The 13,261-nt window shown below is 36.5% G+C and overlaps 2 protein-coding genes across 2 annotated transcripts in view; both read left to right on the forward strand.

Annotated features, from left to right (window-relative positions):
* Window positions 1-11: 11 nt before the first annotated feature.
* LOC131793399 (rab GDP dissociation inhibitor beta-like) lies at window positions 12-8,005 on the forward strand. The gene is made up of 3 exons (XM_059110813.2): window positions 12-1,079; window positions 2,631-2,830; window positions 4,748-8,005. Exons 1-3 carry the CDS (start codon window positions 89-91, stop codon window positions 4,886-4,888), a joined length of 1,332 nt encoding a protein of 443 aa, XP_058966796.2. The 5' UTR covers window positions 12-88; the 3' UTR covers window positions 4,889-8,005.
* Window positions 8,006-10,296: 2,291 nt separating this feature from the next.
* The window catches only part of LOC131793394 (glutamate receptor ionotropic, kainate 2), a 15,336-nt gene continuing 12,371 nt past the window's right edge, over window positions 10,297-13,261 (forward strand). The window contains exons 1-4 of the mRNA XM_059110804.2: window positions 10,297-10,447; window positions 10,571-10,726; window positions 12,206-12,472; window positions 13,179-13,261. The exon at window positions 13,179-13,261 is cut by the window's right edge and continues 177 nt beyond it. Coding sequence (XP_058966787.2) covers window positions 10,354-10,447; window positions 10,571-10,726; window positions 12,206-12,472; window positions 13,179-13,261 — 600 coding nt within the window. The 5' untranslated portion in view covers window positions 10,297-10,353. The remainder of the gene's footprint in view (window positions 10,448-10,570; window positions 10,727-12,205; window positions 12,473-13,178) is intronic.

Consider the following 13,261-nt stretch of genomic DNA (forward strand, 5'->3'; position numbering starts at 1 on the left):
GGAACACCCATTCATTTTATCATTTTAACATTTTACTAGAATATCGGAGTAATCGCCCTTTGATCTCTTTTCCAATAGTTTCCTAATCATGGACCAGGAATACGATTATGTTATCCTTGGTACAGGACTCAAGGAATGTATTTTGAGTGGTCTGTTGTCCGTAAACGGGAAAAAGGTTCTTCATATGGATCGCAACTCTTACTACGGTGGAGAAAGCACTTCCATGCATCCTCTTGATGAGTTGTTCAAGAGATTTAAAGAATCCGAAGGCCCGGGCGACAGCTTCGGTAATAGTCGGGACTGGAATGTCGACTTGATTCCCAAGTTTTTGATGGCAGATGGTGGTCTTGTCAAGTTGCTGGTTCATACTAAAGTAACGCGTTACTTGGAATTCAAGCAGATTGAAGGAAGCTATGTTTTCCGCGGTGGAAGCGTCTACAAGGTTCCTGCGAATGACAAGGAAGCTCTCTCCTCCAGTCTGATGGGAATCTTTGAGAAACGACGATTTCGATCGTTCCTTCTTTTTGTTCTGAAGTACAACGTAGAAGACCCAACTACTTGGGAAGGCATCGACCCGAAGACTTCGACTATGAAAGATGTTTATTCCAAGTACGGTCTTGATCAGAACACTCAGGACTTCACAGGCCATGCCATCGCTCTGTATCTCGATGATGACTACAAAACAAAGCCGTGTGGGGAGCCTCTACAGCGCATAAAGCTGTACTATGATTCTCTGTCTCGCTACGGTCATAGCCCCTATTTGTATCCTCTCTACGGGCTTGGCGAATTGCCTCAAGGGTTTGCCAGATTGTCGGCAGTTTATGGCGGTACATACATGTTGAATAAACCAGTGGAAGAAATTGTCATGGAGAACGGCGTAGTCTGTGGAGTGAAGTCGGAAGGAGAGGTTGCAAAAACGAAAGCTGTTATCGCCGATCCTTCGTACTTCTCCGAGAGAGTAGAGAAAGTAGGACAAGTTGTTCGGTGCATTTGTATTCTGTCTCACCCAATTCCTAATACAAACGATGCAAAATCCTGCCAGTTGATCATTCCCCAAAATCAAGTTGGCCGAAAATCAGGTAAGTTTGATATCTTTATCGCTTTATTACAATCCTTGCTTGTATTCACTTAAATCACTGGTAAGCGGAGATACAACTTCCATCACTGCGCATAAGACTTTTCGTTCGACAGACGATAAATTCCTTACAATTACAGCAGTTATCTCAATTTCGGGTGTCATAAACCTTTCAGAAAGTGATTCGATTTCTGATTATCAACTAGGGTCATACAGCTGTCCGCCATGTTTTTGTTCAAAGATGATAACCTGGATGAGTTTGTGTACATACAAATAAAGTTAAGATAATGTGGTTTCGACGGGAACCTAATTATCGGCATTTTATGTTTTGGAAATCCATTAATGTTCGTTTTACCAGCAAAATCTATTTGTTTCAGGTTTAAGTCACAGGTCTCCTCCTAAATGGAAAATTTCAAAAATTTAAATGACTTTCGAATCGATTTGCATGAAGTTATTAATATTAACAAGATACAGACACCTGTCCATGATTAGTAAACATTATCACAAAGCTTTAGTCGTCGTTGTTATCGCCTGCTCCTTTACTAAATATTGTTGAAATACAAGTGTCACAGTTTTTTATCCTTTTTACATTAAGAGTGCCCAAACACGACTTTTCCTTATAATATCAGTATATTTTGAAGAAAAAATAAAAATGTTGTTGAGGGTGGCAAGGGGTTCCTATGTGAGTGGTAATGAAGGCCAAAATTTGTCTTTACAGGAAGGCAAGCTTGATCTGTGAATTTATGAACTAACCAAAGAGGTGATTTGCCTTCTGTATTTTTTCTTTCATTTCATGAAAACCTCAAGATTTCTTTGAAACTTTACGCACAAGAGGAGAGAGTTGAATTTCCTATATCAAGTTTGGGATTTGTGAAATGTTGTTCAAAGTATAATATAAGCAAAGCAGGAATATTTCTATTATCTGTCTGTGAAGAGGAATCAGGACCGCTCAATACTACCCTCAAAAATAGATACAAAAGGTTCAAGAAGGAGATATTGTTCTCAGGGCTAAGATTATAAGAAAGCTTCACAGATAGTTTAGGGAATTCATATTTACCCTAGATTGTGTCAGGGAAAGGTCCATTCAATATTTGGTGCAACCTCTGGTTTAAGAAACTTTTTTGTTGAGCAGGACTCTTGTATTTCTTTGTGGGGAGTTTATATGCTGTCAAGTCTAGATTCAAAACCCTCAGTTCAAATTTAAAGCACAGCTTTAATGTTTATCTTTCCATTTTACATGTGTGTGTGTATATATATATAAATTCATATCTATCTTTTTGCCTATTTTCTGATGGGCTGTTAACTTTGAGTCCTGGGACAACTGAGACTAGTGATTCAACCACTTCCTTTTCATTCTAACTTTAAATTTCTATTTATCTCCCATATTTTTATTGGCAGCAAACAAATTTAACTAATATCATGTTTTTATGGGTGATATTCTATATATTTCAATTTCCTAATCATCAAGGATCCAATTTTGTGAGAAATTTTCTCAAGTATCTGACTCCTGAGACATTACCGATTTTTTTAAAATTTTTTTACCCATTTCTACCAGATATCTATGTGTGCTGTATGTCTCACACCAACTCAGTCACCCCAAGAGCTAAATATTTGGCCATTGTTAGCACCAAAATTGAGACGAATGACCCTTCGTCCGAGTTACAGCCTGGCTTGAATCTTCTTGGCAAGATTGACAAGAAGTTTGTATGGATCAATGACATGTACATGCCTAAAGATGATGGTAAAGAAAGTAAGGTATGTAGTCATTATGCCTCCAGTTCTTCTTATGGACTGTTCTCTTGCTTCATTAAAGATACAATTTAACCTTAAACTCTTAGGAGTAATAAACATCTAGAGGACATTACAGCCTAGAGGCATTTGACCATCTTAATGTGTTGTAAGCACTTTACAAACTAGTTTGTGTTTAAAAGAGAACAGGCTATAAACACACTGCTTTTGTAACTGTTTTTTTTTTTCCATGGCCGATGTCTTTGCAGTTGCTCATTATTTAAACAAGTTATTGAGCAGAATAAAATATTTAACATTGTCAGTTAGTAAACATTTGGTTAGTAACTGCAATTATTATTTTTTTTTCAAAAGCAGACTTTTGGACTTTGCTCCTGTAGCTGGCTCTTGTATATATCTGGCTTATTTTTTAAAAATTGAATTGAAATGGGAGAAGTGATCAAACTGCCTTGTTGACTTGAGAAAGAGGCTTTTCCATCTTGTCATAAGAGACAAAGAAAAAATTCTGAGTCCCATGGGTGATCAAACCTCAAACCTTCAGATTTTCATAAAAATTAGCCATCTCTATCCTTTGATTTGCCTAGTAAACTGTAGACTGCTTGGTGTTGTACTCAATATACCCCAATGTGTATATCAGTGTTACTGTTAGTAATAATTGTTACAGCAGTAAACCAAAGTAAACAGAGTTTAATATCTCACTTGACCTTTTAGCAGGAAGAAAAATATCGTGATCAATCTTGTTGCATTCCAGCATGTACATGAATCATTTATTGTCACAATGATATGCTTTTACTTTAAAATTTGTACTTGTTTGTTTCATTATTTTGGTTAAACAGTCCAAAGCATGTATTAGTGTTATATTGCTTCCCAAAATTGCTGACTGATATTTGGCGACAGGCAATACAAAAGTAGAAAATGTTTCAAATGAAATTGCTTTTCCTACATGTAGGTCTTTAGAGTATTGCTATTGTTCTGGGATGAAATTGTTGTTCATTGCAGTTACAAGAATTAGTTGAATTTCCTTCCTGACAGTTTTCTGTTACACATTTAATATGCAGTTGTGAAGAAGCACTGTATGAAACAAGTGCTGATCTAAAGTTTATTACCAGACCCCTGATCGAGAGTTTTGGGTTTGAGACAGCCTGCAGTGCAGGTGTCTCACAAGGGTTAGGTAATTTTAAGAAGTTCACAATCATTTATTTAACCCACCATGTCTGATTTGGAGTTACAGTCTGTGTGTTGTGGGGGGGTACAAATTTCTTTTTCTTCCCAGTCTTCAGCTGCTCCAAAAATCAAATATGGCAGTTATAATTTTCACCAAGACAATGCTTAGTACATGCCTGCCAAAATTACAGCTGAACTGAAGGCTAGGTTTGAGACCAGGTCAGGTTATAGTGTTGCATTCCAAGGCAAGACACTTTACTTTGACTTACAGTGCTTCTCTCCACTCAGGAATATAGATGAGTACTAGTGAATTGTCAGGGAGGCCTTACAAAATGCTGTAGGGTAACTGGTGATGGACTGGTTTCCCATTTAGGAAGAGTAACCATACCCTTGCTCTAGAAACTAAGAGGAGCTCCGGTTGGTGGAGCCTCTTGGCTCAAGTATAGATGTCACCTCTTGACTGTGGGAGGAAAGTAACTTATAAAACTTAAAAAGCATAGGCTTGAACTTAAAAATTTAAAATCCTGAGCCCAATACCAGAGGTTACTGGTGGTGTACTGCTGCCAATAAGACCTCCCACAGCTGTTTGTTGACCTCAGGAGCAGGCCGTGATGTTTTGGCTCCTTTGTGGCCACAGCCATCTATTACACCATGGGCAGTTACTCATGGAAAAATTTTGTTAAAACCAGTAACCAGTATTTCACCATGTCTCCCAAAGATGTATAATTTGGACTTACCCTTTTTTGCCATTTATTTCATCAGATATTCATTTCGAAGTCTTACGATGCTACTACTCATTTTGAAACTGTCTGCGAAGATATCATGGATATGTATGAGAGGATCACAGGGGAAAAGTTTGACCCTAGTTCAATTTCTTTAGAAGATGTCAAAGTTGAGAATTAATTTCTTGAAATAATTTCAGTATAATTGTAGTGTAACAATTTTTGAGATGGCATTCCCCATCATGCGATAATTATTTCATATTTGGACAAACTGGTATTGACAGTGAGACTAATTTTAAGTGACAGTGATTAGTTTTCAAGTGAAGGAAGATCTCAGTGTGGTGATGGCTTCTATGGCTAACAGTTAAAAATTTGGTCATTGTACAACTAATGGTTAATTTCTTTCGGATAAGATTAAAAGGACAATTTTTACGGTTAACTTTACTTTTATGATTAACAGTTAAAGTTGTCAAGATTTGTGCCTAATGGCTAACCTGTTTTGCCATTTTACTGCTAACAGTTAACCCCATTGAGACCCTGGTAAAGGATGGTAATTTAGAATGTATCATTTAACCCTTTCATTCCCAAGATCTCATTTAGTTGGTACTTCTCCTTTGTGTCTGCCATGCAATTCTTATGATTTTCCTTATGGGAATTTGGTATTGAATCAACAGATAGTTTCTTAATTGATATTTTTCTCCATTCTCGTCACTTGTCTGCTTGATATGGTATTAGCATTGTAAGGAGAAATTCTGTCTTGGTCACTCATGGGAGGTGAAAGGTTAAGTTTGAAATTAAGAACAACAGGGGCAAAACAAGAATCCATCAAGCTGATTCAATTATTATTTAACAGTTATTTGTCAAAGGTGAAGTGAATATTGTTGATTGATACCCAAGACTAAGTGGAAGGGACTATTCCAAAATATTCAATGAGCAAGAGGTGAATAAATTTTCAGTATAATTGCTGGGTGCTTTTGTATTCTGTTATAAATTCATTCTGTTGGTGAAACAATTCTGTTATCATTTCTTTTTTTGATTAATCATTTCAAGATAAGCAGATAAGACCCAGGTTTGCTGTTAACATCCTTGTAAACAAACAGTAAAGTTTATAAACTAGATTCTCACATTGATGTAATCCCTGAAAACATGCAATCATTTGGGAACAGTAATTCAATAATAAAAACTTTTTAAGTTGATCCAACTTTGACCAATTAAAGATGATTGTTGTTCCCTAACCTAACCCTTTGACCCCTGAGAGTGATCAGCATCTAATTTCTCTTTACAATATTACACCTGGATCAAACATTATGGTCATAAGAATAAGGGAAGTGATCATCACATAAAGAAGTTCTTGATTGTCAAACAATTCTCCTCGTCAACGCCTTAGGAAATGTGTGGAGAATATGCCTGAACGGACATCCATTGTTTAAGAATCATGTAAGCCTGTCACTGGAAATCATTTTTATTTCAATCAGTTGCTAGTTAACCACTCATCAGATAATTATGTCACCTGTAATGAGAGATTATAGGGTGAGCTGCCCATAGGGCAAGTACAAAAACAGAATAATTTATTATGTGATATATTATTTATTAGTTTTAATTATAAGAGACATATCCACTGATCAGTAGGAGTTAAAGTTTGTTCAGAAGGATACAGCAGTCAAGTGTAGTTATTTAAAAGGAAATCCATTTTTGGTGCCTGGGCATCAATGCCCTGTGCAAAATTTCTATGGAAAATATAAGAAACAACTACTGTCTGGCAACATGAGAGAGAGAAAATTAATATGTTCGTATAAATTTATGAAAGGAAACCAAAGTAGAAAAAAGAAAAGCTCAAACTTTTTGAATGCAAAGATTTTTCAAGTACAAGAATCTTGCTGACTTATCATTCTGTTTTGAACTTTACTAAAAAAGTTGTATGCATCTTAAATTCTGTGACCCATTGGCTCATGTAGTTACTTGTAGTTTGTGAGACAACTTGGTTCTGACAGCCTGAAAGCAAGCCATCTAGTCAATAAAGTGTTTGCTCATGCACAGACATGTGACTGCTGTGTTGTTCAGAATGAGAGTATGATTGATAGTGCTAAAGTTCACATTTCAAGAAACTGGTTCACTTAAAATTTTTACTCAGAAAAGTTTTTAGGAACCATGGTTTATTTTCAAAATAACTGAAAGGAAAGAATGACCTAATGCTAATTTTAACAAAATATTAGTTTCTTTCTGGGTAATTATCAGTATGTGATGACTTTGATAAGTCACAAATATTGCAAACAGGTTTTCCCTTCTAGAAAATTTTATTATTATAGTTGTATAATTGTTTCAATAATATTTAAGAGGTAGCAACTCAAGCATTTAGAGACTTAAAATAAAATTTGTGTTAGTCAACCATAAAGTTCAACTTTTAGATATTTCAATGAAATGGTTCACACAAAGTCAGAGAAATAAAAAATTATTCTCTGAAAATACATTTAGACAGAATATGTCCTTAGTAATGTTATAATACAAAGCAGTAGTTTCTCTGTTCTTCACCATTCATGGTTAAACTGTGTTCTTCTATGTGGAGATATCTTTGTTTGTGAAATGTGGTATCCATCAAAAAAGGCCTCCTTTAAAGAGATACACAGTGTATGCCTAACTTTGTTATAAAGAAGTAGAATAAGATTGCTTAGAATTCAACACAAGATTTATTATCATTATGGTATCAGCGTGAACTAACCACTGAAATTGTTGTAATTCACTGCTGCATCCTTTCAGCCGTCTAAAATTGTCTCATAGCACTTTTGGTATATTTTTGATTGATTGCTAAAACCTCATGACAGGAAGAGTAGGCAGGTGGTCATCTCTGACTCTTTCTTCAAAAATTATGAGAAAAACAACTACAACCACATTGATTTGTATTTTAGGTTGCTCTGAAATACTTGTTCTGCTGTTGAAATGTATGTGATTTTGGAGTCATTGGAGGGTAATACACACTCTTTAAATACTCGAAGATGAAACTTGCATTTCTCAACTGCCTCATATATACAAGTTTTCATTCTATTTTTGAATCGACTAAACATTTCATTCTCCTCACAGGAATAATGATATTTTTGTGTATTTTTATGTTGAATTTTATTTTCTGTAGGAAAGTGGTTAAATCAATTATTGGAAAGAACAAACTCGTGTAGGAATTAAATCAGATGTAACTGGAGCAGCTTTCTTTAATCAGACGCTTACCAAGGCTTTGTGTAACATGTGTATTTTACTGGTTTACATAGGAAATGGTGTCAAATAAAAGATTGTATGCTTAAACCTCCTATATTGTACTTAAAGTAATTATTTATGCAAATACTCCGAACCAAATATAATTTCTTAAAACGCTCTCTATGAGGCTGTTTCAAGCAAACCTCTGCGTTCCAAGTTATGTGTCCAATGTTTCAGAATACCTTTCGGAAACCTGGTATGGTCTAACTTAGATTCCCATTAAACCGAAGGCTAAGTTGTTTTCATTCTGACCACCCCTTCTAGCTGTTGATGATTTGCATAATAAATTGCGTCGGCCATCGAGCAGCTTGTGCCAGTCGTTTCTCCGATAATTTGGGGCTTTTCCACATTTTTTACGTTTTGCCTCAAGTATTTGGCACTCGATAGCAGCGAAGGCTTATGAGGAATGAGTCTCAAGAGACTGTTGCACATTAGAAAATACTACAAAATCAGTTTCCAGGTTAAATGGAAAACCGTGGAATTTAGCGAAAAGCGGTGAAGGCACTGTTCGGAATTCCATTTTTATTGCGATTCGCAGAAGTCCTTTGAGTCGGCAAACCCAGGAAAAGTTGTTCTCAGCAGGAGTCTGGCGTGTCCAACCTTAGTGTAGAGCAGTAAGAAATTAAGGTGACAGGCACGTTAATTAAAAACAAAGAACAAGACAAAACAAAAAACAGAACAAATTTATACCATTTACTGTTTGATTATGGAATATAGATATTTTGAAATTATGACAATAGAAATAACTGACATAAATGGCTTGGCTTCACAACCCGAGTTCTTGAAATAAATCATAGTTAGTAGAGGAGACTCTAGACTCTAGAAGAGACTCTACTAACTATGAATAAATAAAGGAGTAAGTTTCTGCTCATGCGTGCAGTTCCGTAAAATGCTCATTCTCGTTCCCACGTCCTCGCGGGTCGGACGCGGACGGTTAGTGAGAACGACTAGCTTTAAGAACGGGGTTACAAAGTAATTGTTTTCGTTTATGTACACGCACATTTCTGCGCATTTAGTCTGTCACCTTCGCAATATTTAAAAACCTCAAATAAAATTATTTTCGTGATCCGTCCAGAGTCATATGACTCTAATCAAAGGCGGCTAGTCGAATGATAGAATATCTAGAACATTTTCCTAATAGGATATGGTGAATTGGTAATGCCTTGCGTCACTTAAATTATTTGCTCCGAGCTTCGCCAGCTCGCTTAATTGATACAAACACAAGACATCTTTCCTACCTCATCCAATAGTTTTGATAAACAAAATTAGTGTAATTTAGACAAAGTAAGAAAAAATGTTTTAAAAGGCTTCAATTGATTTTCACTATTCTGCAAAATCGTCCAGACTATTCAATGTTTTTAAAAATGTTATTGCCCATTTTTCAAGTTTGACAGCGGTAACTGTCACCTGCTTCAGACTCTCAATAAGTAATAATCTTCGCTATTATGACGATACCATAATTTATTCGAAAGATTAAAGCCGTTATTTTCAGAAACGCTTTGTTAAATGAAGAATGGAGAAGTTTCACGTAAACAATTTTGATCAGATTAGGAACTAACTTCATTTCCATAAAGAGATCTTTTTAAAACGGAACACTAGAAGCCAATTTATAAATACATTTTTTACATTTTTATCAGTTTTATTTTATCACGGTCGTGAGAAGTGTATGATAATCGGCGCGAACCTTACAAAATTAAGGTGCGCACATTCTAGACAACACGTACAAAGTGGGTAACTTGAGTTGCCTTTGAGTCTGTGTAAAAGGTTTTACCGAATACGTTTCGTTCGCGAAAAGTTATGGTATGGACGCCTCTTTATTCTACATAGGAAAATATACGACAAGCAAAAGCCATCTACACACTACGTTTGTGATTTTACAGTTCACGTGAAAATCGAAACATTTGCGTGAGGAGATAGAGAGAATACGACTTCAAACATTTTAAACTTACGCCATGAAATAAGTCAGTAGGGTAATGCGATTGGAGAAACCTACTCTGCAAACATTTTGACCTTCGCGCGGTTCAGACAATTTCGTGACATGACATTATAATTCAAGATAATTTGTTAAAAACCCAAATCACTATTTGTACCGTAGTGATGGCAATTGTAGATTATCAAAGAAGAATGAAATTGCCATCAGAACGCGTTGATTGCATTTCGTGTCTATTTAATGATTTATCATCCCAAAGAGCTTTGTGGAAAACCCCTTGGCCTGTACAAGGACTTGCCAAGTTTGATTGATTTAGAACCATTTATCGCCCTAAGAAAAAAGAAAACATTTGCATACGACATACAAATGAATAAACACAATTGCAACCAACGAATCAAAAAGGAACAGGAGAATTAAATACAGCGTTGAGGTTTCGAAGGGCCTTCAGTTTTACAAATGTCCAACGGCGAAAAATGTCTTGCACAAATCTGGTGTTTGTTACTTTCCTCGCTTTCTTTGTTTGCTTTCGTCTTCTTCCAGTGAAAGGAGGGCAAGTTTTCAAATTAGGTAAGCGAATGAAACTCTCTAATGAGTATAGTTTGTTAAATTAAATCGTCTGAAGGGAAATGTTTCAGTTAACCTGGCCAGTCGGCGGTTAACAACAAGTTTATACATGTATTTGCATTTTAGGTGCTATTTTCCCCAAGAACAACACAGATTTAGACGAAAAGATTTTAAGGTTTGCAATCGACACCGTGAATAAAGAGGGATGGCTCTCCAATATCACTCTTAACTGTTCGATACGATATGCGGCTGCAGATGATTCGTTTGAGAATATTTATAAAGGTAAGCTGGAACAACCCTGTTTACCCTGTTCAAGTGCTTCACCCCAGATCATAAAATTTTAACAGATCCGAAGTCTTCTTTCGACGAGAAAAAGACCGTCTGAGGTTACCTAAATACCGTTAAGTCTTTACATTTCTCATTTCTCTAACGGTATTTCCCTTTTTTAAGGGCTAACCGTTAATTTACAGGAAATGGATGCGGCTAGATGTGTCAATGCGAAACAATTCTTTGGTGCTCATTGAAACAGCGTGACATATCACACTCTAATCTATAATAAATAGTGACAATTTTTTCCCTCACAAACGCGAAAAAGTTAAATTAAAATTGATTAACATCCTCATTTTTAGAAACTGAAATAAATACTCGTGCACCTTATCAAAATGAAAGTTAATTTTATCGTTAAATATTAAAAAGCGTCCTCCAATTTAAACTTCACTTTCTTAAAACGTGGCTTTTGGCAAATGGCACGTTGTTCAATCAAAATTTTTCCTCATCTATCATGATGGTAAAAGCAATATATTGTGAATGAAACATGTGTTCTTCAGAGAGATTATTAAATTTTTGAATGCCAACAAATTATCTCAAATCGCTACAATGCTTAATTTTCGCACAATATTTATGCTGTTTTTTCTCTCCTTCTTTGGCTGCAGTAATAGGCCTTTACAGTTGTGTACTTAGTTGCCAAGTCTTTGATTTAGAGTGTGGCTGAAGGTGACCTTGTTGTGATAGAGACCAGTATCAAGTTAGCATGATGGCAAAGTAATTTGCATTCGAAAGCAGCAAGGTTTTTATCAAAACAAGGTCAACCTTAGCCTGTCCAAAGCCTTGGCAACCAAGCACACAACTGTAAAATGGACTATTTGTAATTTTCTTTCCTACTGTGTCAGTGGATGCCATGATCATCCATAGCAAGGTTACTGAAAAAAATCTGCCTTATCATACCTTTAACTTAAAAGTCTCGCAAAAGAGAAAAGAATTGTATGCATTGTCTCCCGACCCCTGAGAGTTTCGGTGCGCCAGTGATTGCGAATCCTTCCTAACGCCATACAGCTTTGGTTCAAGTCAGAGGTAGCCTGCAGAACAGCATTTTTCAGTCAAACGGAGGAGGACTCCCCTCGCGCGCGACTTGCAATTCGCACTCGCCTAGCACTTGTCTCCGTTCGCCTGTGAGACACAAAAATTAACGCCGGTTCTGCAGGCTAAGCCAGAGGAAGTTATGTGAACATTATGAACATAGCGGTCAAACGTTTGCTCATGTGTAAACGCTTAAACAGTACGATGACCGGCCCGACATCTTACTTTCAGGCCGCTAGAACCCGAGTAGTCTCACAGGAGTCATTAACAACCAATAAAGCCGGTAAATCACGGTGTTTTTGAACAGTTCAACGTTTTTGAAGCTCAAGACAAGATGTTGAATGAATAAAAAAACCTTTGTGTCACTTATAAACTCATCATTTTACACTTACTTCCTTTGTTTAGTCAATCAGCTGATCAACGAGGGAGTGATTGCAATCATTGGTCCAAAGACTTCAGTTGCTGTGAAAGCGACGTACTCATTATGTTCTAAGTTGCAAATTCCCCAAATTAGTGCCAGTGCTACGGATCCGGAATTTTTCTTCAATCGTCGTTACAGTTATTTGCTGCGCATGTCTCCTGATGATATAAAAATGAATTATGCGATGCGGGAATTGATTGCACACCACAAGTGGAAAAGAATGGGGATCTTAACAGCAAGCACACTCTACGGTGAGCCATTGTCTTTCACTTGAACACAATTAGCGGCGTGTTAGGTATCACCCAACCATATCCAAAGCCAGAGGGTCTTCATGTGGTTAACCCATCAGCAGTCAGGCGTAAAAAAATTGGCAAATTTTAACCGTCAGTTTAAAAATTAAATTAACCGCAAGATTTTTTCCGTCGACCACGTCGGAAAGAAATTGACGGTTAGCCGTAAAATGGCCACAAAAGCCATTACACTTAATACCTAGTCCACTCTAAATGCTTGTCTTTCAGTAATATTGCTTGAAGACAGTCAAAGCTCCCCAAAACTCTTCGAATTAACACCCATCGAGAAACCAAGAATTTTAAAAATAATGGAATTATGGCAAATTTTGTACCTAGAAATGTCACATATCCTCCCTTATGTGTTGGAGGAGAGGGTGGGGGTCAAGAGACTGTGGAGTTCAAAATTCACCATCTTATTATATTAGTTCTATATAACTTCTTAAGTCCATTTAGATTCTTTATCGTTAAAAGTAAACATTTGAACAGGTTGCTCACGGACTCCAATATCTAACTGGAACTTTGTCACAAATGACTTACCAATATGCCTGCCTGTCTTCCGCGAATTTGGTCGGCACCACACGCCACAATCAGCCAATCAATTGAAACTTGGTGGCTTGCATGTTAATAAAAGATATAAAAGTTCATTCCATATAATTTGATATTTCAGACATGAATGCATTGAGCCAATTCATAGGGTTTGCTACAGACGAAAAGTGGGAAATACTGGGAGTTGAGCACTTTACAGTCACA

Source organism: Pocillopora verrucosa, chromosome 3 (assembly GCF_036669915.1).
Source record: "Pocillopora verrucosa isolate sample1 chromosome 3, ASM3666991v2, whole genome shotgun sequence".
NCBI classification, from domain to species: Eukaryota; Metazoa; Cnidaria; class Anthozoa; order Scleractinia; family Pocilloporidae; genus Pocillopora; species Pocillopora verrucosa.